Here is a 24,248-nt window from a genome sequence, read left to right on the forward strand (position 1 = left end):
CCGAGATCCCGCCCGGGATCTGCCCCGCAAGTGACGACTCCATACCTCCATACCTCATTCTATGTCCTCTCACCACCTCTAAAGACCTATCTCATCAGCCAAGCTTTACATCTGAAAGCTACCCCGTGACCCAGAGCTAAGAAAAGTCAAAAAGAAGAGAAAAGAAAAGAAAATGCCCTCCCTCACAGTGGCAGTCGCCCAATCCCGCACGCACGCAACTCTCCCCGCAACCCTCGCTGCCCTCGAACGCACAACCGCCGTCGCCGCCCGGCGCGGCGTGCACCTCGTCCTCTTTCCCGAAGCCTATCTGGGCGGATACCCACGGACCTGCGCGTTCGGCGCCGCCGTCGGCAGCCGGCACCCGCGCGGCCGCGACCAGTTCCTGGCGTATTTCAAGGCCGCCGTTGATCTGGGCGACACGCCGGCGGGCGCGGGCGATGACTGGGTGCAGCGCCGGCTGGAGGTTGCGGCGGGGCGGCCGCATCGCGGGGACGGCACGCGCGAGTTCCTGGAGCGGGTGGCGAAGGAGACGGGTGTTTTTGTGGTTACGGGGCTTGTGGAGCGTGCGGGGGGTAGTCTTTATTGTGCTGTTGTTTATGTTGATCCTGTGAGGGGGATGTTGGGGAAGAGGAGGAAGGTTATGCCGGTGAGTTTTCCTCTCGACATGCAATGTATACTTCCAGCTGTATTCGATGCCATTGCTAATCTCTCAGACCGGCGCCGAGCGCATGATCTGGGCCCAAGGCTCCGCGTCCACCCTGCGCGCCGTCACCACCACCCTGAACAACATCCCGCTGACCATTGGCTCGGCCATCTGCTGGGAGAACTACATGCCGCTGCTGCGCCAGAGCCTGTACTCGCAGAACGTCAACCTCTACCTCGCCCCGACAGCCGACGCCCGCGACACCTGGCTGCCGCTGATGCGCACCGTCGGCGCCGAGGGCCGCTGCTTCGTGCTGTCGGCGAACCAGTGCGTGCGGTCGTCCGAGTTGCCGGACTGGATCACAGGCGAGGAAGGACCATCATCAGCAGCGGCAGCACCGTCTACTTCGACGTCTCCCTACACACAACAGAGCCCTTCCCAGCCAGCCCGCAAATCCTCCATCACGGCCGAGGGCCCGCATGAGATTGTTTGGCCGCAGGGCCAGCCTGACACCAAGGGTGCTGTTGCTGCTGCTGCTGCTTCTGCTAGATCGCTGCCCACGACCCAATCCTGCGACGCAGACTATATCTGCCGTGGCGGCAGCTGCATTGTCTCACCGCTGGGCGAGGTGCTCGCCGGTCCGTTGTGGGAAGTCTGCACCGATGACACGCCCGACAGCGAAGACGCTGCCGTGCCCACTACCTCCGGGCCTGGCGTCGACGCTGCGGCCGGCGATGGGCTGGCGATCTCGCAGATCGATCTGGATGACTGTGAGCGCGGTCGGCTGGATCTCGATGTTGCGGGGAGCTATTCGCGGAGCGATGCATTCAAGCTGAGTGTTGAGGGTTTGGATTTGGCGCCGCCGCCGTTGTGATTGAAATCCCATAACAAAGAATTGAAAATGGGCATGACTTCTCTGTCTAGGTGGAAGGGGCGAGTTCCTGGTTGACAGGGATTAATTCAATTTGTCCAGAGTCTGTACAGTAGATCAATCGATGTTTGCAACTCGAGACATGAGTGTCGTAATCTAAGATTGTGTGGCCACAAAGAAGCAAAGCACAAAATGAGGCAAAAAAAAAAAAAAAAAAAAAGAAACAAAGAAAAAAAATTCAGCCTCCCCCAAATCAACCTGCTTCCTGCCATCGCAAAACGACTAAACGCATGGGGATATCAAAAAGATATTATGAATCGTGACCGTCATCGCCGTGTCAGCATGTGTCAGGTATGTACACCTCACGCCTCTGGGGCACCAATCTCGCCCTTTTAGGGTTCTCTCTATTCAAGCCACACCGGCGCCTTGATCAGCACGGTGGAGGGAGCCTTGCCGCGCACCTCGACGGCAAGGAACGATGCAAATCGAATCCGAGTTGGGGCCGGGGCAGACTCTGGGAGATCAGCCTTGTCGTCGGGCGAGTTTCCGGCTGCCGGACGATTGGCTTCGGGTGCCGACTTGCGGCCCATCAGTGCACCAAAGACAGACTTCTTGGCTCGGGGCTGGCCTTCTCCAGGGCCAGAGTTCGAGCCAGAAGAGGAGTCACCCTCGGTCGTCGGCGGCTCCTCGGCCTCGTGGTCGCCCGGGCCCACGAGCGGGTGATTGAGAGGTGGCAAGCCGCCCTCGACCTTCATATAGAGGTCGGCCAACTGGATGTTGGGTGGGAAGTACTCGACGCAGACGTCGCGCGCCTCCAGCGGGATCTTCTCGGCGATGTTGATCGAATTCTCAATGATCATGCGCACGCCAGCTTCCAGGCCGGCAAGGGCGGGCTCGTGCAGCTGGGAGCCCATGAAGGAGGCCAGCTCGGCGCTGAGATGCTCGATCAGCTCGGCGCGGTGTTCCTCGGCGGCCGGGCCGATCAGAATATCACCCAGCCCGTCAAAGGTCGTGCGGCGCCAGTTGGAGAGCCGCACGGCGGCGTTGTCGCGATCCTCGTCGGTCGCCGGCCGCGCTTGCTGCCGGCGCAGGTTCATCTCGATGCTTTTCAGCTGCATGCTGAAGTGGGGCTCCAACGCCGGGTGGAAGTGTCGGTGGAAGATCTCGTCGACCAGCCACCGACTAATGATCGCCCGTCCCACGGCGGTCATCTCCTTGGTGCCAACCGACACGGCGTCATCCGTCACCTGGCCGTGGAGCCACGGCGGGATGCCGCGCCATTCCTTGCGGACCGAAAAGGCCAGATCCTTGATCGCTCCATCCAGTCGCTGGAATCGGTTGGTGTACTCATTATCATCGAGGACCGTGCGAGACACTGCCATGCGCTGGTGTGCCACGGTGTTCTGGAGGTGCTGAACTTGCGCGTCTTTCTCAAAATAGTAGCGCTTGACCTTGGAGTACTTGGCTTCTGCAGCGGATTGTTAGTATGTAGGATATTCTCCATTATATGAAACAAGTCACAACGTACGGAGTTCATCATGTTTCTGAATCAATGCCCGAATGTCGGTGTCCCCGGACTCCTCACGAGCCCGGTTCCCGCCTGTAGGGGTGCTCCGTCCTTGGTCCGGCATGCCTTGGGATGCACTGCCCCGCCGACTAGAGTCTTGCGGGGGAGGGCCGGATTGCCGTTCAGTTGGCTGCTGGGGTTGGCCCTGAGCCTGCGGGGGTGCCTGCGCCGGAGCGTGCTGCATGGCGTCAGGATGAGTTTGGGAATTCAACGGGGAAAGCGGCTCGGAAGTCTGCCGGGAAGAGGGCCGGGAGTTCAATACCGGATCCTGGGCCAGAGGATGAGGCTGAGGCTGTCCCCGAGGAACCTGGTCCGGGTCAGGTCGCGGCGATTCGGCAGCCGAGTCGGTCGGCGATGGACGCGACTGGTCGGTGTTGGATCGCTGGAGCTGTAGGGGAGGGGGCGGCCGCCGCGTTTGGTCCGGGTTTGGAGGCTGAATGGGCTGTTGCTGGGCCCACTCCTGGTTCTCGGTACGGTGGGCCGGGTGTGTTAACTGCTGATCTCGCTGGATCTGTTGATGCTGCTGCTGATAGGCAAGAGAGGTCGAGCGCGGCTCATAGGGCTGCACTAAGGCCGGATAATTTCCCTCCTCGTGAGGCTGCGGGCCAGGCAACGGGTGTTCCTCCGTCGTCGGTAGCGACACAGATTGCGGCAGCCGGGGAGATCCTGGCTGGGAGAGAGGATGAGAGATCGACTTGCCCTTGACGGAAATGCTGCGCTCGAGGATGCCGGAGGATGGCCGCACAAAAAGGCTTTTTTTCTTTAGGCGGCGAGGTTGCAGATCCTCCTCAGGGGCCACGGGGTTGTTAGTAGGGCGGTCGCGCTGCGAACGAGATTGACGCTGGCTGAAAGAGCGGCTCAAGGATGAGGGCTGCTCAGGTGGAGGCTGTTGCTGAGGAAGGACAGGGCCAAGGGGCGGGTCGTCGTAGACAAAACGGTAGTCGGACAGGCGGCGCCCGTATGAGTTGTCTTGGATGGGGGCGTTGGGGTCCGGTGGAGCAAGCGCGGGGTGGAGCAGGTTCTCGGCAGAACGCACAGGGAGGTAGACAGGCTGTGAGGTTGCTGGAGTAGAAGAAGCCGGGGGAGCCTTGGACTTCTTGCTGAAGAGGGGCATCACTGCTGGTTGGTGTCGAGAACACGAAGCCGCCCGCAGACGAAGGAGTGCAGGCTGAACGGTGGAGCGCGATCGCCCACCGGTGATTGGTGGGCGGCTGTTCTATATATAAATCCCGTAAACAAACGCGCCACATAATGGAGGGTTTGATGGAATAGAAGAATAGAAGAATATGGGAGATATACGGGGGTGGGATGTGGGATGTTGGTGATGGAGTCATGACTACCGAATCTATTTACAGGTACATACAGGGGGAGGCGACCGATTTGAAACGAGGGTGGACCTCAGGATTTTCTCCCGCTGTAACTGCAAAACATGTCTTGACTCACTAGCACCACACTTAACAGACGCCGTGAGTCTTACCCGTCTGGCCCTGTAGCGAGTGCGTTTCGTTCTTGTAGTGCGGATGCGACTGGCGATGGTGTCGCGGGTGAGCTCGTTGACTATGCATATGCCTAATGATCGAGTCAGTATGCCCAAAATAAAGCCCCTCTGGTTGGGCTTTTCCAACGACTTACGCCTTGTACTTGACCATCATGGCTTCATCCATAGACTCGAGCGTCTGCAGAGCCAGTTTGATGTCCTGCAGCAAGCTGTCGCAGCGGTTCATGCTAAAGTCCTCGCGGACGACAATACGCATCAGCTGCAGCTTTTCGCTGTGCGGTGCCATGGTGTATGCCGGCACAATCCAGCCACGCTCCCGCAGCTGGTGGGCGAGCGCAAACTCATCGAATACACGGTCGGGATTTGGGGGAAGGCGGAAGGCCACGAGCGGCAGGCCACGGCCCTTAGTCTGGCTCAAAAGGATCATGCTCAGCTGTTGCAGCTGGTCCGCCATGTAGTCGGCAATCCGGGTCAAATTCACCATGATGGACCGGTAACCGTGCTTGCCCAGACGAATCAGCTGATAATATTGGCCAATGACATGCGATGCACCCTTGGAGAAGTTGAGCGTGAAACTGGCCTGGTCGGCGCCCAGGTAATTGATGTTGAACACCAGTTCCTGCGGCAAATACTCCGGAGACCGCCAGATAACCCAGCCCACGCCGGGGTAAACCAACCCATACTTGTGACCCGACACATTGATCGACGCCACCTTCTCCAGACGGAAATCCCACGCCAGGTCGGGCTGGATAAACGGGGCGACAAAGCCACCGCTGGCCGCGTCAACATGAATTGGGCAGTCAATGCCCCGTTCGACCAGCAGGTCATTGATCGCCTTGACGTCCTCATATTCACCAGTGTAGGTGGTGCCAATGATGGCGCAGATACCAATGGTATTCTCATCCACCAAATCGACCGCCTGCTTGGGGTCGATGACATAGCGGGTGTTAGTGCAGTAGACGTACTTCTCCTCGATGTCGAAGTAGCGAGCGGCCTTCTCCCAGCAGACCTGGACGGCACTATTCATGACAATGTTGGGGCGGGTCCAGTCCTTGCCCTCGGCCTTGCGCTTGTTCTGCCATCGCTTCTTCATGGCCAGTGTCCCCAGCATGATAGCTTCGGAGGAGCCAATGGTCGAGGTTCCCATGGCATTTTCGCCACTGCTATCGGTTGGACAGTTGAACAAACGAGCGATCATGTTAATGCAGCGGTTTTGGATCTCAGCGGAGTGGGGGTACTCCTCGTAGTCGATGAAGTTTTTGCTAAAGGAATCGGTCATGATCGACTCGATCTCGTCTTCCTAGAAGTATACCATCCAATCAGTGTCCACTCATTGATGTTTCATTGCAGTAGACACTTTTTCATACCATGTACGTCGTCACAAAACTGGCCAGGCTGTGAAAGCGTCAGTGGCTTGTCCAGACCAGCAAGAGAGCTAGCTTACTTGAGCTTGGGATTGCCGTCCAAACTCAGCTCATCCTTGATCATACGAGCAGCAATCTGACGAGGCATCTCACGTTCGGGCATTTCATGCTGGAGCATGTGGTCCGCAGCGAAGTGGCTACCATACACATTAGTGTAGAAGTCATTCTCGTCCGGGGCGCCGATGGAGTCAACCACGCGGCTGGAGGGATGGACGACCTCGTCGTCCTTCTTGACAGCAGCGAGATGAACCATGATTGCAATTGGGAGGGTTGGGTTTAGAAGCAGAAGAGGGGGGTTGTCGACAAAGAATAAATAGTGCGGGGACAGTGACGTAACGCATTGACCCCGAGGAGCGGCATCCTGGCACTGGCATTTGCCCTCTCTTACTATTTCTTGTCGATATTTCTCGATATCTCTCGCAAGCTTTTTGGTTGTCGATCGTCACTTATCCAATAATGCTTATCTTGTCTCTAGATCCTCCATCTATCCCAGTTTCCTCCGCGAAAACAACAGTGATCTCTCTGCTCTGCCGGTCAAAGCTTGGTCAAAGCTTGGCGAAGCCAGCGACGATCCCCGAGGTATCCGAACTACTCCTGGACGAGTGGAGCCACGTCGCGAGTGAAGTGGATACGCAATGGACCAGACCAAGCCTCTTATCTCACAGTTTACTTGCACGCTGGTTCTCGACCTCGGCAAAGCGGTAGTCATATTCCAGACCGGACCCGCTTGCCGGACACAATCTGTTTCACCGAGAGCTCCATCTTCTTCAGGTCTGACCGTGGTCGGAGGGTTTGAGGGCGAGTCCCATGGTTCCTACGCGAGGTGGTTTCACTGACCGGGATTTCATGGGTCTCGATGAACATCGGGTCATGACGAGCATTGCGCTGCCAGTGGTGCCGTCAATTCAATACCCGGTTTTATGAGAGTATCGGGAAGAGCTGCGACTCGAGACCTACGGCCAGCTTCGCTTTACCTGTCTTACCCCCATGGGTCTAGACATGACATGGATACCAACAAGTCCAATAGAAAACCATAACAAAAGACATGACAGCAGACACGATAAGATATATATATGAAGATATGACAGCCAATCAACATGAAATAGAGTATTAAAAATGTAACAAGCTAGAAAAACAAAGCAAATTCGACAATATGACGAACTACAGTAGAATGGAAGTGACTACAGATGTACCTACTGAGCTTGCCTCGGTCACAGGGCTATAACATGGACTAAAAAGAGCAATATTTTCAGCTTGGCGGCTGACACTAGAATCTATTGACAAGAAATATCTAGAGTTTCTAGGATATCATCCCCATCGAATACACCTACTAGGCTCGTGGTAGCTTCCCTACGGCGTTTCTTCAGCCGGTCTCATGAGCCATTCGCCGAGTATATTTTCATTTGCCATGGCTCTCACTTCCGGATCCCAGGTCAAGATTTTCCGTATGAACCGTAAGAATTGATCTTTCTCCTGTCCTGTTGGAATTGCTGTGACAAAGTCCTCGAAAGAGGTTTTTGGTATCGGGGGTGCGGAGATCCAAGTCCCTGTGATAGCTTTCAATGAGCAACGGGTTTTGAAAACGAGAAAGACAAGGTACTTGAGATGTACCCTCTGCATCAAAGTAGGTTGAGAAGAGGGAACTGCTGAATGAGATTTAGTGGAGGAGGGCCAAGATATCCGATATATTGTGCCAAAGCCAGTGGAAGTCCATATTGACCATGAAGGTGGTCTACCGGGTCGACGAGGCTAGCCCACGGTTATATGCTCGACTTACCATGGCATTAATCGACCATAAATCAACTGGAAATCCCCACGGCAGCTGCAGCAAAACTTCCGGGGCACGATAGAGATCAACCATTCACCAGTCTCAGTTCACGTATCCTTCGACCAGTCGCATTTGGCCATAGTCTGTAAGGATGGGGTGGCCAGAGACTTCCAGCATGGTAGGTCTGGATCTGTATACAATTGTCGGCACACTTGGACTTTCTGAGGGTTTGGCACTGAAGCACTCCAGATATCACGATCTAATTAATTCTACCACGAATACTTGGAAGTGTTGAGGCTAGAGGAAATCAAGTACGTCAGATGTTCTTGTGGATCAGCATGTAGAAATTGACGGTGCCTTTGCTTCTCAATCTTAGTATGAAACATTTTGGAGTAGAACTATGATCTATGCGATTCAGCAGATCATCCTTGAGCCTTGAAAACCCTAATTCATACTCGATAGTGTACTTCCCAGGTTGAGTCCATATTTGTCTTTATGAACTATTCTGACCCACCTGGATCCATGGATAGCTCCACCGGTCTTACGCTGGGCATACTAGGCTTGAGTCGTGGTAACAGGCATATATCGGTGAGGCCTGCTGAGGCGATGGTCGTTGCTTTGTAGAATGGGAGTTCTATCTCGCAACTCCAACTCATATTTTGGAGTATGGCACAGCTGTGACATTTTGATTATGTATATATTCCTTCGTTTTATATATTTCAAATCACAAGATCTATTTCTATCCCGGGACCAGGACCAACATGCCACGCCTTAAAAGTGGGTTTTTGGGCGAAAGAATTTTGGCCCCAACCGCCCTGTGCATTATTGTGTTTTGGGGCTTATACCGCCCCAGTTGTACATTACTGTGTTTGCAGTTTATACACGTGCGGACTAGTTTGACTCATCATTCCCTCTAAATTAACTAACTAGTTAACTCGTCTACGAGTCCATCTGAGATTTACTTCTATTCCTCTTCCCATTCCCCAATTGCCCTGCAGATTCCCCGCGAAGATGGTCGAAATTCAGGATTATACCAAGGCTCTGGACATCCTCAAGGAGTATTCCTCCGGAGATGGCCTCCACGTTGATACCCTGCTCGACTCGGACAAGCATGGTGCCTTGACTTACAACGACTTCCTTGTTTTGCCCGGCTCGATCAGTATGGCAATCAACCATCGCATCTGTTTTAATTGATTGATTGCCATTTCTAATCCTCGCCTCTCGTCCAACAGCTTTCCCGGCTTCGGAAGTTAGCTTGGAGACCCATGTAACCAGGCGGTTCACCCTCAAGGCACCTCTCCTGTCTTCGCCCATGGATACCGTGACGGAACATAATATGGCCATCCATATGGCTCTTCTGGGTGGTCTGGGCGTCATCCACAATAATTGCCCGGCGGACGATCAGGCCGAGATGGTGCGCAAGGTGAAACGCTACGAAAATGGGTTCATTCTCGACCCTGCTGTTCTGTCTCCGACGGCGACGGTCGCAGATGCAAAGCAGCTCAAGGCCAAATTGGGGTTCGGAGGGTTTCCCGTGACTGGTGAGCCCTCTATTTCTCTCTCCTTAATCTTCTTTGAGCTGTTCCTGTTTTTCTTTTCGTTGGATGATTCTTACCTTGATGTGCCTCGTTCACAGAAAAGGGAACCCTTCATTCCAAGCTCCTCGGCATCGTCACCAGCCGAGACATCCAGTTCCATAACCAGCTGGACGACCCAGTCACGGCTGTAATGTCGACGGAGCTGGTCACTGCGCCGGCAGGGACCACTCTCGCCGAGGCCAACGAGGTACTCCGGAGCTCGAAGAAGGGCAAACTGCCGATCGTCGACCAAGACGGCTCCCTGATTTCGTTGCTCTCTCGTAGTGATCTGATGAAGAACATCTACTATCCGCTCGCCTCAAAGGTCCAATCCAAGCAGTTGCTTTGCGCGGCAGCCGTGAGCACCCACGAGGTCGATAAGATCCGGCTGCAGAAGCTCGTCGACGCGGGCCTGGACATTGTCGTCGTGGACAGCAGCCAGGGACATAGCCTGTACCAGATTGCGATGATCAAATACATCAAGCAGAACTTCCCCCAGATTGACGTTATCGGTGGCAATATCGTCACCCGCGAGCAGGCTGCCGCCTTGATTGCTGCCGGTGCCGATGGGCTGAGAATCGGTATGGGCAGTGGCAGCGCGTGCATCACGCAAGAGGTTATGGCCGCCGGTCGTCCCCAGGCCGCAGCCGTGCGCAGTGTGTCTTCTTTTGCCGCGCGGTTTGGCGTGCCCTGTATTGCGGATGGCGGCGTCCAGAACCTCGGCCATATCGTGAAGGGGCTGGCACTAGGTGCCTCGACGGTGATGATGGGAAGCCTGCTTGCTGGAACCACCGAGTCCCCGGGCGATTACTTTGTAAGCAATGAAGGTCAGTTGGTCAAAGCCTACCGGGGTATGGGGAGTGTTGCCGTGATGGAGGACAAAACCAAGAGTGGCAGCAACGCCGGCGCGTCGCGATACTTCTCTGAGAATGACAAGATCAAGGTTGCGCAGGGCGTGGCGGGCTCGGTTGTTGATCGTGGTTCTATCACTCAGTTTGTGCCTTACCTTGTGGCTGGGGTGCAGCATTCTCTTCAGGATATCGGCGTTCAGAGTCTTGATGCCCTGCGTGATGGGGTGAACAACGGACAGGTTCGCTTTGAGATGAGAAGCGCCAGCGCGCAGACTGAGGGCAATGTCCATGGCTTGCACAGCCATGAGAAAAAGCTCTACGCTTGAGCACTATGCCTGTTGCATTCGAGTCTGTGAACCAAAAGTTAGTCAAATACGCTCACTAATCTCTCTTGACAATCAAAATCTACTTATATAATATTCGAGACCTCATGAATCCTAGATCTACATATAGTAGAAAAACAAAGTTATTGGGACTCTGTAATCATCCACTGTATACCCCCGGAATCACTCCGTCGCCATCTTCAAGAAGAGAGCAAATCGACAGCAGTGTGCGCAAAACTGGGGCGTTTATTTTATACTTTCTTATATCTTTTATGCATCCTCAATCTTATCTCATCCTGTCATGAACTTGGGGATGTTTCTCATTTCTTGAAATTTAGTTTATGCTCTCCATACCCCGTCGTATGTACGACCGTCAAGCCAAACAGGAAGACGATTCCACACCCAACCCGAACACGCAGTATCCACACATTGCGCAAGTCCCCCAGACCGCATCTGCTGCTCTGTCCACCCCCTCCTGTAGTGAGCATACTTGGCCGAGTTCCGTCATGATAGTCCGCGAATCCTGTGGAATAACCGGTTCCTGGATCATGTACCAGCACGTATCTATCATAACCAGAGCCCCGAAGTCTTCTAGACTCGTCATATATCCGTCTCGGTATGCTCGGCTGTATGTGTCGCGGCTGCATGTCACCACCAGAGTAGTATCGCTCTTGGGCCGGCCTGCGCAGAGATGGGCTAGTTTTGCGGTTTCGTCGTATGAGAAGATGCGGGTTGCCGAGAGAGATTAGATCGAGGGGGGTGGATTCTTCGCCTTGTTCGTGGATGTTAAAGCAATTCCATTGTTTGGCGAGGTCTGGTCGTGTGAGTGTGACTCTTGAAGTCCCACTTAGGTGGTCCTCGATGTCAGTTACGCTGCGGGCTTCTATGGTGATCCCTGCAATATGAAACATCGGGGCACTGGAGGTGGTAGCAAAGGCTGCACCAAATGCTTTCAGATCTTCGATGGTCACCTTGTGTCTCTCGAGACCCATGATGATTGGAATAGAGTCCCCAGCAAGATCGCCAGCATGATATCCTACCAGCGGGAAGCATCGTCTGCATCGGGCAGAGATTCTAAATGGATCTGAATACGGGCTTTTCGGGTTTCTTTGATGTTGCAGCCAGTATTTAGCGACCGTCCCGTCAAGGCAACACACACGTCGAGGAAACCCGGGCACTTGATTGTCCTGGCGCCCAGAATGTTGTTTGCAAAGACCACGGCATTGGACTCGGCCCAGAGCACATTCGCGCCTGTCTGGGGGGGGCACTGTCCAGCAGATATGGGGCACAGGTAAATTTTAGCTCTGCGCCCACTTCCTCGTATGTTTGTGCCAGCTGCTCTGCCGGCTCGCCGATAGTCGGGTCGACTTGCTGTGAGCGCCACAAACGTCGGTCTATGGATATTGCTTGTAATGATGTGGGAATTCGAATGTGGGTGCCCCATTCACGTAGCCGTTGGGCGAATTTCAGTGTTGCGGGACCTGTGTAGATGCAGCAGTCGATGTGTGCTTGCTCCATGTCGATTAACTCGCTAACTCGTTGGATCTCTGCTGTCCGGATCATCACGCGCATTGCAACCTGAGCGGCTTTTCCATGAATTCCGTTCAACATGTCTTCATCCAACTGTGTCAGTTTGACTGGCAGTAATCCATCATGCTCAGGAGCTGGGAGAAGGTTTCGTCTGCTGTCCATTGGATTCGACTCCCAGTGATATGCACGTATTTCAATTTTAGCAGGACGATAAATCCAGACGGCGAAACCTGGATGATTGGAATACTTGTCTGGAACAGTTCCTGGGCAACCATCACGCCGATGGTCAGGATCATCTCTTCGTGGCTCAACACGAGTGCGCGGGGATGGCATTTGTTCAGAAGCAGCTCGAGAATCACTCCACTCCCAGGGCATGAGCCATGACCACCGGGGATAGCCAGGATCTTGGTAGATAATGTATGATCTATTCTGTCAGTTTCGCAATAACCCAAAGCTCTGGTGTATTCTCATGTATACTCGTGTATACTCGCCAAAATAGGTCAGTAGCGATATATACTGGACATCAACACAGACTTGGTTGCTCTCTAGCAGATGTATAGATGTCTCAATTGTTGCGTGTCGAGACTGAAAATCTTAAAGCAACGGTGCGTGTTAGTGGAATCCAGATTAAATACCTAGATATGATTGATATAGAGCTCTATCAGATTTCATTCAGGACCGACTGTGGAATCGTTCTGTCTCCAGTGCTACGGATCTACCGGGGGAAGATCGACCAAGTGCAGATCTCTTCTAGAAGAAATCTTGCCACTGATCCACCTTGTGCTCCCAGAAACTTGAATGGTTTTATACCCAGTGGTACAGAACACTGAGAACAGCCTCGGACACGCCGACTACATTAGTACTTAAATGTAAGCTCAAGTCCTTTCATAAAGGTTTACAATGTGAATGACACAAGATACAGTTGGCCTCGTCATCGACTCCACAACAGTTCATCAACGTGGCCCAGCGTGCAGCTCCAGCTCACTAGGTATATCCACCACGCATTGACACCCAAAACTAGCGGTGTGAAGGAATACATAGTCTTGTGGTTCTCGCAATAGTAAGAATTCCAGGGGGAAATAGTCGACTGGATTTTTGAGTCAATAATAATAAGCACTATGATATATAATTTCAGTTGGTATATCATCAAAAAAAAAAAAAGAAAAAAGAAAAAAACCCGGGAACCACAGAAGCATCACACCTCTCCTTTGCCTCTTTATCTCTCCTTGCGAGTGCACATACCGCCGCCTTATCGTACATCCACACTCACATTCTTCAGAGAATCATCTATTTGAACTTGCGCTTCAGCCACGAGAAGAACCCACCCTTCTTGCGCTCGGGCTGTTCTGCTGCGGCCTCCGTCTTCTTCTGCTCTTCCTTCTTCGCCTCCTCCTTGGGCTTCGCGGGCTCTTCCTTGGCGGGCTGCTGGGCCGGCTCAGGCTGGGCTTCGGGTTGGGGCTCCTCGCCGCGCTTCAGCGCCGCCTCGGGCTTCTTGGGCTCCGCTTCCGTGACGGGAGCGGCAGCGGCCTTGTCCGCCTTGGAGGAGTTGATCGCAGCGGCGGCCGCCGCAACCGCGTCGGGAGACGCCTTGCCGTCGGCTGTCGTGGTCGGGGCAGCGGCCTTGGGGGCCTTCTCTTCCGCCTTCTTCGCCTCCGTGACGGGCACCGGTTCCGGAGCCTGCGCGGCAGTCGAGGCAGGGCCAGCACCGGTCACCACCTCCTTGTCGGCCGCGGCAGCAGCGGAGGCCTCCTTCTCCTCCTCCTCGGTCTTGGCGATCTTGTGCGGCTTCAGGTTGTCCTCGGCGAAGATGGGTTTCTCATACGGGCGCTTCGCATGCGCGGCCTCGGTCTCGGCTGGGGTGGCGGCGAGTTCGGTGGCCGCAGCCTTATTCGATTCCGCGGTCTTGGGGCGCTCAGGCAGCTGAGCGGCACCGGTCGTGGCGGCCGTCGAGGTCGCAGACTCTTCGGCGGCGGTCTCCGAAGTCGAGGGGTAGGCCTCGGGGGCGAGAGTCGACTCCTTGGCGGTGGCTTCGGGCAGCACGGCTACAATGAACAGGTCAGCGATCCCCGTCCGCCTTCTAACACATTCCATGGGCACAGTTTCGTACCGGTACCCTCGCCATCACCCCCATCGAGCTTGCCAATCTGGCCGGCCTTGGAGGCTTGCGCCTTGTCCACTGCCTCCTGCACCGTACCCTCCTCTTTCTTCTCTGTCGCGGCTGGAATAACCTTCTCGGTTTCCTTCTCGGCCTCCTTCACCTCAGTCGGAGCAGCGGGTGCTGCAGACGGGGCCTTGCTGCTCAGGTCGGGAGCGGCACCTGCGGCCTCCTGCGTCGCAGCCTCAGGAGCTTCGGTCTTCTCAATTGACTCGGCCTTGCCTTCACCGTACTTGGCGAGGTCCTCAGCCTCATGGCCAGGCTCACTGTGCAGGAAAAAGCAAAGTGTCAGAGATGGGGCCGAATGGCTGTGTGGGCGAAGCACGCGACCACCCAAAAACTTTTTTTTTCGCGACTTACACGACAGGCTTCGCGGTGTCGGCGACCTTCTCAGCCGCGGCGGGGGCCTTGCCACCCTTCTTGTTCTTCTTGCCACCTTTCTTAGGCATGGTGCTCGTGAGGATTCGTGGGGGTGATGCTGTGCGAAGCAGAAAAAAAAATGCGATCAGAATGGGCCACGTCGGGATGACGACAGAATGCGCGCGGCGGCAAAGACGGAGGAATTGAGTCCGTCGATATCGCCAGTCAGGAGGAACTTACAGGTTGTTCTTTGGGGGATAGGCGAAAAAGTGGTAAGGTGGGAAAGGTCGATGGAGAGAAGAGGAAAACGGAAGTGGGCCAAAGTAAGGGATAGTGGACGATCCGGTATGCTGGACTGAGAGCGTAAGATCCGTGGTTCTGCGGCCACCAAGAGGTTCTGGAACCAAAAAAAAAAAGAGTGAAGAAATGAATTGATGGACCCAAAGACTACTAATATCTACAGAGGACAATTGGCGTTTTCTCCCTTTTTGTTTCTTTAGGGGGACATTGTCTCTTGGGGGAGAGTCTCCTTGTTACATTCTATGCCACGATCGCAGTCCTCCACTTCCGGGGCAGGAATGATTCTCCCCATGTAATTCGACTGCATCAAAGAGTCCCCGGACACGGCATCCAGCATGGTTGACTTAAGACACCCTCTCCCCTTTCATAGTTCCGTGTTCGGGTCGTGTGTCTGTGCTCGGACCACAGCCCTAATACTGATTCGGGTAATAGGGCTGCTGCCATCTAGCATAAACTAGGGAGATCCCTGGGGGGAACAGGCCCTTGTCATCCTGCGCTAGGGTCTGTTATAGATCCCTTGGCCATCACCCAGGGTGTTGGACTTGCTAGACCCCTGTGGTGGTGTTTTCGTGCATTCTTTGTTGTGGCTGAGATGGGTAAACAAGAATGACATCATCCAAAGACATCCCATGGATGAACCCGAGGATGTCATCAAAGTAACAAAGCGATCAAAGATGATCCTTAATTTGGAGAAATGTCAAAAATAGCACGAGAAAAAGGACACATAGTCATCCCAGTGACAGCCAGGGTCTGGTTCTCTTCCACTGATGGTTCAAGTGGGCTGTGGCGGTTTCAGCATGGATGACATTGACTATATTTGGTTGTGGTTATAATACTGAAATGGTTACTAATTTTATAGTCTGACTGACTTGTATAGTATATCATATTGAATGGAAGTATTTAGGATCTATACTTAGATACACAGCGGATATATATCGAAACTGCCAAGTAATTAATCTAATATATATCTATGGAAACAGCCCTAACTGATATACCTTGTTAAAGCACGGACTTGCAATATTCAAGTTTACCTTGGGCACTATATCTCAGCCACACACATCATCATTTCCTACAGATTATTCTATATAGAAAAGCAGCAAAAAATGACCGACGCAGGGGTCGAACCTGCAATCTCTTGATAGCCTAGCTTGATAGGGTCGTAGTCAAGCGCCTTTCCATTGGGCCAGCCGGCCTTGTATGAAAGGGAGGCCTGCCAGAGGTGCTTCATGGGCGTGGACGCAAAATTCCCCTGTTTAGCCGGGATACCGTGCCGAGTGGGTCGGGGCGAACGGGGCACGGGGCGAAGTCAATGATTCGCCTCTGGTTTTGTTGGCCAACCTGATCCGGCATATTTCTTGACATGGCTGACGTCGTGCTGGACCCGGATGCGACCACACGAGAGACACGTTGGCAAAAAACGGGCCCATGATGTAACGGAGGCTCCCGATCGTGCCCGACTTCTGGAATCCTTCGCTGCAGGCCGATCGCTTGGCATGGAAGGTGATCAGTATTGATAGAATAAATTGATGGTATTCTATATTCTACATTGTATATTGTATATTGTATATTCTATCAACTATGAACTATCTATGGATATTCTATATATTGTAACCGCTACCATGGCCCAGGTTCATGTTCCAGGCCTGCAGTTCCGAGGGGCGCAACGGCCCACTTGAAATACGTCGTAGTGTAGAGTGTATAGTGTAAGTATTATGCTCGTCATTGCCTTACCCCATTCTCTTCACCGGATGTGGCCCGGATGTTCTGGGGGGCTTATCTCTCCCTCTCCCTCTCCTTCTCTACTTCCACTCTCCCCTCTATCTCTTCACCTCTTCATCTCTTCATCTCTTCCTTCCAAGGATGCTGAGACACCTCCTCGTCTACCCCGCTTAACGTGTTGCACCTCGCGTCCAATCCCAGTCTGGGAGTGGTATGCACTTGAGGCTTTTTTTTTTTTTTTTTTGTCTTTGCACTCTGTTTTATTCTCAGTCTACCTTGATCTGTGATTAAGCCACCCCGAGGATTATCGTATTTCTTTGCTGGTTCCATTGTTATCTTATTCCTTCAAAATGCCATTTCGTGAAAAAGTCCGAAAGGTGTTCCACCGTTCGCCCCCCGGGATGACACCAAGCCCAAAGTCGAGTATTACCATCGCTACGATTGTCCCCCCTCCAAGTTCCGGGGCCCCTTCGATCGCGACCATCAAAAACGACTGGCTGCCTGGTCCTTCGATGGTGCCATGGTAACCCGCACCCGTTCGCTCGACAACCCCCTCTCGCCCTGCGCCACCTGCGAGCAAGGTTCCGACAGTGACACCGGCGAGGTCTCCCCCGATGATGACGGTGTCGACGTCGATCCAGGTACGAGTTCCTTTGCTCGCAACTCGCGCCGATCGTATAATTCCCGTCCTAACGCCCGTGCCTCGCTAGCCCCTCCGCGCCCCTTCACGGCCGAGTTCTCGCCTCACATCGACTCGGGCTCCCAGTCCTCCACGGTCGTTGACCCTGACAGTTACACTGCCTCCATGAAGACGCTCCTCCCAGACCCCTACGAATTCCCGGCGAACCCGATCGCCCAGCTCAAGGAGTCTATCCGATATGCCTCGCCAGACGTGCGCCGTGGTGCCGTCTCCCCCGCCGTCTCTCCCTGTGTTATGTCCCCGCGGGGCAAGGGCGTCCCGTTCTCGCCGGAGGATCTGACGCGTGCCTTGAATGCCGTGCAACTCCACGCGTGACCTCGCCCATCTCATCCCTTGTCGCTGGGAGATGGTCCTTGCTAAGGAAAAAGGACCCTCTCCAGGTGACATCTCCCTCCCTCACCCCCTCACCGACTCGATGTCGGTTCACACTCCTTTTTATGAACCCTTGTCCCTTGGGACCAATCCCTCATGGGACTTACGATCGGGCGTCGGATTCGAGACAGCAGGACACCGAATCTCGACACCCCCTGCCACGATAGACCGGAACGGCATGCCGTTTCCCCCATTCACCGGTTGCCGCCGACACGGAGTCAATCTTGGCTAGAGGCCCCAGACCGTGTCAGCCATGGCGGCATTCACCGTCTCGCATTTGCATTTGAGCGTATACCCGTTCTGGATTTTGGTTATGATTTGACCGGGCTTTTTTTTTTTTTTTTGGGTTCCATGTGTTGGTCTAGATTGTGCTGTATATCGATTTGATAGAACAGACTGAATAGAGAACAGATCAATCTTGATATATCAGATATCGAATGTAAGATCTACGTAGAAGTAGAAATAGAAGTAGAAGTAGAAGTAGAGATCGACGGTTCATCGACCCCTCAGCCAAGTCTGTCATCCTGCACATCGTACCATAAACCAGGCAATGATCCTCTGGATCGACTGTGTGGAATCGTTAATGGATATTCCACTTGCAGTTGGGGCCCATGAACTCGAAGAAACTGCCAAACCAACCCGTCTAGGAACCAGGGAATAGGGCATCTCCTCCCCCTCTTCTTCCCTCATCACCTTCCACAAACGTGAATCTCCGCACAACCATGTCCACCTTCTACAAGATCGGCACTGGCGCCTGCGGCTCAGTATGGGCATTATCAGATGCAGGACCGCCCTTCAAAAGAGGTGATGGCAGCAAGGATCGATCCCTCGAAAATGATTTCCACATGCACCAAAGAGCCATCGCGAGTTTCTCTCGATTCCGGGGCCTCGAGACACCTTCACATGTTGACCCACGCATTCGAGTCCCCGAGTGCCATCGTTGAATCGACATACAAGATCTCGCCTGGCGGGCAGACAACCTGACCTATTACCCTGTGTTATACACACCCTGCAACATGATTCAGTCTCAGTGTATCCCGCCATTCCTCAAACCAACGCGAGATCGTCTGATCGATGCGTATTGTCCAGCTAATGCGAAAAACCGTATCTCGGTCGAAGGCAAAGTCCTTCAATAATCAGACAAGATGGTCCACCGCGGAAATTCTTCTCGTTGAGAAACTACCCTCTGCATCTTAACCAGATGGACGATCTCGGCATCTCCTACGATGAGATCCATCTCTATGCGAGAATCATGGCTGAGGCACTGGCCATCATGCATTTGGGGGGGGGGGAGAGGTTGACGCCAATGATGTGGAGTTTGTTCTTGCGCCTCCCAGTAATGAAGGACCACCGGGACAGGGGATTATCTCTAATGTGCTGGATGAGCATATGATGTGGATGCTGAATTTCGATTTGTGTCGATCCATCTCGATGGATGAGGCTGGGGTGAGGCAGGCATGGTGCTGCGTTTTGGGGCAATGATCCCTACTTTCTGCGGCCGGGGAAGACTCCAATGCTATGAGATTAGTTCCGGGCATAATATCTTCAGACGAGTGGAGAATGCCTGGCTCTTTGTGATGCTTCGGGTTGGGATGAGAACCGTCTTTTGTCGAGACTCTTTGTTGAACTCGTTGAGGATTGGAAAGGGACGCCAGCGAGAGAAACATTTTTTTTGATTTGGATATCATAATAATCGGGGTATCGCGCGCAAGAACAGAGGAAATTGTAGCGAATGAAACCTCATCAACCCCGTTTGAAGAATTTGACCAGTGAGAAAGGGTATCTTTCTTGGGAGAATCAACCAAAGTAATAAGCGAAGGAACCTGCGACATCTGTATATACCCTGGAAAGAAACGAGGTACAACACCGCCCTCAACCACGGTCCCTGGAGTATACAAAACGCGCTCCATTCCTTGCACTTGGGTGTGCCTTTATAGCTGACTAGACATCGTCAGATTCAGGTATGGACTGGATCACTGGGCCATGGGCTCGAGGAAGCGAGTCAAATCGCTGATTTGATGTCGATAATGCAGTTTCCGAAATCGAGGAACTACCGGAAAATTGAACATTGTATTGGTGTAGAAGGATACGAGATCTCTGGCCTATAGGAATCCCACGCTTTTGCTATTCCAATAGTGTCAGCATTGCCACCTTGAGAATGTCAGAAAGCCAGAAAGGAGACCAACCTGTTTTTCAACAGGCACCAGAGGGCAACATGTTGTAGACAAGCTTCTGGGCAATCTTGAAAGATAGCCAGCAGAGAAACTTCAAGTCCACAGAGTCATTGCCTGATGAAATTGGCGAGCCCAACGAGGTTCCAATATTTGACATCTTGAAAAGGAAATGCAGATGCTCAACGGGGGGGTTCAATAACGCACCCCAAGTGAATCCTACAGGATGGAGAACTGGTCGAGAGAAAGCCAAATTTTATATCCTCTGGCCAATACGCATCAATAATATGCCCAGGGGATGCACCTCTTTTACCGCTTTCCCACATCCACTAGGCCATCCATGCTCGCACCCCTTGGCCCTTGTTCCCCCCCCTGTGTATGCCCAAAAGAGCATGGCTCTTCTTTCCCAGCACCATGGTCCACATTATACCCCCCCCCATGTCTGCATTGCGTATCACGTACCTATTTGCACGAGCTTTGCATGCATCTGGCCCCTCCCCACATCGAATACTATTTATTCTCAAGATCAAGGCCAAGGCACGCACGCACGCAGCAATACAGCGAATGCGAGCCTCTATTCGGAACATTGAAATCCTGGCAGCATTCCCACGGGTTCGGTTACAGAGAAACTCCTATGCTTTAGCCCCCCCCACCTCATCTTTTTTTTCCGCCCCAATATCCACACCTGGCCCGATGAACACCGTCTCTTTCCCTTTTTGGGCCGCGCCAGGCTTTTTGCTCATACGAATTGTCTGTTGACCAGGATTTGGAAGGATTTAACACCAGATGTTTAAACGGTCGTGCAGATTTCTTGCCTGGATTTTATGTTTTGGCCCTCGTTTTAGGTACTACTGCCTGGCATTTGGAGGCAGAAGGGGGCCAACGGTAATTATGAGGTGCGGCGGCTATGTACTAACCTGGTACAGCCGGACTATTACCTGTCAATCAAACTCTCTAGCGGAAAAGGGGGGAAATTGAAAGCTGTCACGGCGAATTATTGACAGCTTTGGACCACAATCAAGGGCTTGAGACGGTCACATGATTACCACGCCCTAGAATGCAAGTCTTCCCTCGTCGAGTCCAACCCACTATGAACACATCAATGACGTGGTAATGCGCGGCCGGCCATAGTCGGGGTTAGTTCCATGAATCGGGTGAAGCCCTGTGATTGAACACTAGCTCGCATCTATGGCACAGAAGAGATGCGTGGCTACTAAAGGGGGAAGTATACACAAAGGGATTGTCGCCGTACCGGGACTATGGGTGAGCCGCGAGGCTTTCATCCAACCAACACCCTCTCACCCTCTACCAAATAAGAACAGGCCTGGGGGGGGGGGGCGGAAAAGTGGTGCGGCGTGCAGATGTAGTGGAGATCATCTCGGTCATTCGTCTCAGGCCGTCTCGAGGAATGAGCATCCCCACTTGCAATATCAAGGTCGCGGTGGTGCACGAAGCAGGATCAGGACAGTGGGGGGGTTTAGCTTTATATGATTTTAACGAGTTAGCACGCCCTTTGGCAAGATAATTCCACAAGACAAATGGCCCCGGAGATCATGGAGATCATACCGGGGGAATCTGCCAACAGTATATAGACTTTCAAGCGTTTTGTTTTCTGAAAGATCTGACTCGCGTAAATGGCTAACATAGATGCCAAGTGAGACTCCCCGCGCGTTTTGACGCTCAATGCAAACGTTGATCATACTTTATCTGGCCTAGACACATTGGCATCAGGATTCGGGCCCACCAGAGTGGACCAGGCTCTGCCGAAGGATCTGAGTTAGGTGAAGGTTTTGGCGAACTATACCGGCCTAGCTTCATTAAACCCAATCACGCAAATCGGAGAACAGCGCATCCTGTGCATCTAGAGTAGTATCTGGGAGACAAATCAGTCAATATTCAATAAAAAAAAAACACGATTCATGTTCATTGACTCAGAGCAAATCACCTTGGGATGGGTGGAGTGGTAACCAGTGAGATTGGAGAGCGGACTCGGGGGGGGGAGAGAGAGAGCTGTGATGGGGTCGTTCCAGGATATGCCGGACTCGAAATCTCCCAGAACCGGGGCCTCATGACCGTTTCTCAGCAAGAGGTCCCGGCTAGCACACCGTATTTAAGCCGCATGTCTCCTCGATGGCGTCTTGACTCCCCCTTCCCCCTTCTTGCCCTACTTGACTTGCCCACCCTCTATCCCATGCACGTGGGTGTCTGCTTATCTTTTGCATAGCTATTCCCCCGGGTCCCCTTGCAATTCAGTCATTTTTTCTTTTTCTTTTTTGCAATCCCTTCATGTATAATTGACCGACCCCCGGGGTTATCATTCAGATCTCTTCACGCCCCCCCAGGTGTGGTAGCGCATCATGCTCCGGTCTCTGCGCGGCTTTCTTTGCTTTTCCTCCCACAAGACTTCCGATAACCCTGATTCGACCCCTGCCACACAAGAGAATGCCAATCGCTTGAGATTCTTGCACAAGACGGCGGCCAAGACCCGTGTTGCCGGCCACAGCCCGCAGAAACAAGACACCACGCCGCCTAGGGCTCAGCCGGTCTCTCCATTAACCGGCACCGACAGCACCCGTGGCTCGACGTCCGCATCAGAAGCAGAAACCAAACCTACCGAACTTTCTGCAGCCACTGAACGCCTTTCCTCGTCCTCCGAGGCACCCGCCAAGTCAGGACGCCTGTCGTCGTTGGACACTAGCACACCGTATATTCCAATCCTGCAGCGAGATGGGAGCCTGCGGCCACCGCAGGTCTCATTCGATGGCTATGGCTCATTTGGGGGCCAATTTGCCCCCGAGTCCATCATGGGCTTCCTATACAAGCTGACATCATTCTTCGAGGCCACCGTCTCCGACCCTTCGTTCTGGGCTGAGTATGCCACGTTCCAGCGGCCCCGGGCCACACGGCTGCAGGCGGCGGAGAAGCTCACGAACCTGGCCGGTGGGGCCACCATCTGGCTGAAGCGAGAGGACCAGAACGATTACGGCAGCCACAAGACGAGGAATATCATCGGTCAGCTCCTACTGGCCCGCCGGATGGGCCGCAGTGAGATCGTCACGGACTGCGCATCGGCCAAGCATGGCAACTTCACCGCGGCCATGTGCGCGCGACTCGGTCTGCGCTGTGTGGTTGTCATGGGCGCCGATGACGCTCATGCTCAGCAGGAAGATGTCCTTGAGATGAAGCTGCTCGGGGCCAAGGTGCTGACGGCGCGCGCTCCCTCGGGCATGGGAACACTGCGTGCCGCCATCACTGAAGCGCTGCGGTATTCAGTCTGCAACCACGAGACGACATACTACCTCATGAGCAGCCCGGTGGGGCCCAGTCCCCTGCCGACCCTGGTTCGCACGTTCCAAGCTCTACTAGGCGAGGAGGTCGCGGCCCAGATGCACGACGCCGCCGGTGGCCTGCCAGACGCTGTCGTGACTGCCGTTGGGAGTGGCAGTGGTGCCATCGGGCTCTTCCGGCCCTTCCTTCAGCACTCAGCCACGCGCCTCGTTGGTGTTGAGGCCGCCCAGGCTGCTGCCCTGACCGAGGGTGAGATGGGCGTCCTTCAGGGCGCGCGCACTCTCCTCCTCCAGAATCGCGATGGTCAGATCCTTGATTCGCACTCCATCTCGCCAGACATGAATCTGTCCACAGTGGGGCCTGAGGTTGCTCATTGGAAGGACTGCGGCCGGATTGAAATGTTGACCGCCACGGACGCGGATGCCCTGGACGGGTTCAAAACTTTGCAACACCACGAGGGCATCCTGCCAGGACTGGACTCGAGTCACGCGGTAGGCAAGGCAGTTGATCTTGCCCGAGAACTTGGTCCAGGCAAGAATCTCGTTTTGCTGGTGACGGGATGTGACAACTTGGACATGCGGGGCCTGGTGTGAGTTTGTTGCTTTTGCATCCGATTGTGCGGTCAACGTCTTTATACTTCTTCTTTTCTTTTTCTTTTTTCACCCTTCTCTTTCTTTTCATTGGGATACCCCTCATTCTCCCGGCGTTGTCTTCCTTTCAGCTGTCTATATTGTTTATATTTGTTGTATTATAACCTAGATATGACTCCAGTCCCGAGAGATCAGATGGCCCAATGCCCAAAACTTGCTTACATTCCCGAGTTTATGACTCTTATATAGTATGTAATTATCGAGAAATTGGCCTTTTTCTGAAGCATGCACCCTATCACTTCCAAGGTTGTGGTCTGAGATGACTGGTTCAGGTTCAACCACCGCTATCCCGAGGTTAGATCATTTGAAGCGAAATTGGTTCATAGAAGTGGAGCAAAATAGCGGGAAATCTAGACACATACTCTCAAACACCGCAGAATTCAGGTATTTTCATTTCGACTGAGTCAATGTGCAATCCTCGACCTAGCCCCTCCTACTAGCATGCGCAACTTCTAGAGACCATAGAGGGCAACAACCCCGG

General features: G+C 53.5%; 10 protein-coding genes across 10 annotated transcripts; 5 read left to right on the top strand and 5 right to left on the bottom strand.

Moving 5' to 3' along the window:
- Positions 1 to 172: 172 nt before the first annotated feature.
- NUU61_008337 (nitrilase) lies at positions 173 to 1,517 on the top strand (the record flags this gene model as incomplete). The annotated part of the gene is made up of 2 exons (XM_056658862.1): positions 173 to 646; positions 714 to 1,517. The coding sequence occupies 2 exons, from the start codon at positions 173 to 175 to the stop codon at positions 1,515 to 1,517; spliced, it is 1,278 nt and encodes a 425-aa protein (XP_056509155.1).
- Positions 1,518 to 1,918: 401 nt separating this feature from the next.
- Positions 1,919 to 4,195, bottom strand: NUU61_008338 (uncharacterized protein; the record flags this gene model as incomplete). Its single annotated transcript, XM_056658863.1, has 2 exons — positions 1,919 to 2,982; positions 3,043 to 4,195. 2 exons carry the CDS (start codon positions 4,193 to 4,195, stop codon positions 1,919 to 1,921), a joined length of 2,217 nt encoding a protein of 738 aa, XP_056509156.1.
- Positions 4,196 to 4,535: 340 nt separating this feature from the next.
- On the bottom strand, positions 4,536 to 6,256 carry NUU61_008339 (glutamate decarboxylase; the record flags this gene model as incomplete). The annotated part of the gene is made up of 4 exons (XM_056658864.1): positions 4,536 to 4,650; positions 4,714 to 5,879; positions 5,947 to 5,974; positions 6,024 to 6,256. 4 exons carry the CDS (start codon positions 6,254 to 6,256, stop codon positions 4,536 to 4,538), a joined length of 1,542 nt encoding a protein of 513 aa, XP_056509157.1.
- Positions 6,257 to 8,782: 2,526 nt separating this feature from the next.
- NUU61_008340 (uncharacterized protein) lies at positions 8,783 to 10,525 on the top strand (the record flags this gene model as incomplete). The annotated part of the gene is made up of 3 exons (XM_056658865.1): positions 8,783 to 8,930; positions 9,004 to 9,312; positions 9,408 to 10,525. 3 exons carry the CDS (start codon positions 8,783 to 8,785, stop codon positions 10,523 to 10,525), a joined length of 1,575 nt encoding a protein of 524 aa, XP_056509158.1.
- Positions 10,526 to 10,878: 353 nt separating this feature from the next.
- NUU61_008341 (Aconitase/3-isopropylmalate dehydratase) lies at positions 10,879 to 12,476 on the bottom strand (the record flags this gene model as incomplete). Its single annotated transcript, XM_056658866.1, has 3 exons — positions 11,837 to 12,476; positions 11,680 to 11,777; positions 10,879 to 11,578 (listed from the first exon to the last, which is right to left on the bottom strand). Coding segments are annotated over exons 1-3 (1,389 nt in total), but the record flags the coding sequence as incomplete, so codon positions are not given.
- Positions 12,477 to 13,339: 863 nt separating this feature from the next.
- NUU61_008342 (uncharacterized protein) lies at positions 13,340 to 14,656 on the bottom strand (the record flags this gene model as incomplete). Its single annotated transcript, XM_056658867.1, has 3 exons — positions 13,340 to 14,094; positions 14,160 to 14,473; positions 14,568 to 14,656. 3 exons carry the CDS (start codon positions 14,654 to 14,656, stop codon positions 13,340 to 13,342), a joined length of 1,158 nt encoding a protein of 385 aa, XP_056509160.1.
- Positions 14,657 to 16,936: 2,280 nt separating this feature from the next.
- NUU61_008343 (uncharacterized protein) lies at positions 16,937 to 17,601 on the top strand (the record flags this gene model as incomplete). Its single annotated transcript, XM_056658868.1, is given in 2 exon segments — positions 16,937 to 16,946; positions 16,964 to 17,601. 2 exon segments carry the CDS (start codon positions 16,937 to 16,939, stop codon positions 17,599 to 17,601), a joined length of 648 nt encoding a protein of 215 aa, XP_056509161.1.
- A 779-nt stretch (positions 17,602 to 18,380) lies between these two features.
- NUU61_008344 (uncharacterized protein) lies at positions 18,381 to 18,602 on the top strand (the record flags this gene model as incomplete). The annotated part of the gene is made up of 1 exon (XM_056658869.1): positions 18,381 to 18,602. One exon carries the CDS (start codon positions 18,381 to 18,383, stop codon positions 18,600 to 18,602), a length of 222 nt encoding a protein of 73 aa, XP_056509162.1.
- Positions 18,603 to 19,631: 1,029 nt separating this feature from the next.
- Positions 19,632 to 19,989, bottom strand: NUU61_008345 (uncharacterized protein; the record flags this gene model as incomplete). Its single annotated transcript, XM_056658870.1, has 2 exons — positions 19,632 to 19,708; positions 19,863 to 19,989. 2 exons carry the CDS (start codon positions 19,987 to 19,989, stop codon positions 19,632 to 19,634), a joined length of 204 nt encoding a protein of 67 aa, XP_056509163.1.
- Positions 19,990 to 22,186: 2,197 nt separating this feature from the next.
- On the top strand, positions 22,187 to 23,710 carry NUU61_008346 (tryptophan synthase; the record flags this gene model as incomplete). The annotated part of the gene is made up of 1 exon (XM_056658871.1): positions 22,187 to 23,710. One exon carries the CDS (start codon positions 22,187 to 22,189, stop codon positions 23,708 to 23,710), a length of 1,524 nt encoding a protein of 507 aa, XP_056509164.1.
- Positions 23,711 to 24,248: the final 538 nt, after the last annotated feature.

Source organism: Penicillium alfredii, assembly GCF_028826965.1.
Source record: "Penicillium alfredii strain IBT 34128 chromosome Unknown utg000010l_segment0_segment0, whole genome shotgun sequence".
Lineage (NCBI taxonomy): Eukaryota > Fungi > Ascomycota > Eurotiomycetes > Eurotiales > Aspergillaceae > Penicillium > Penicillium alfredii.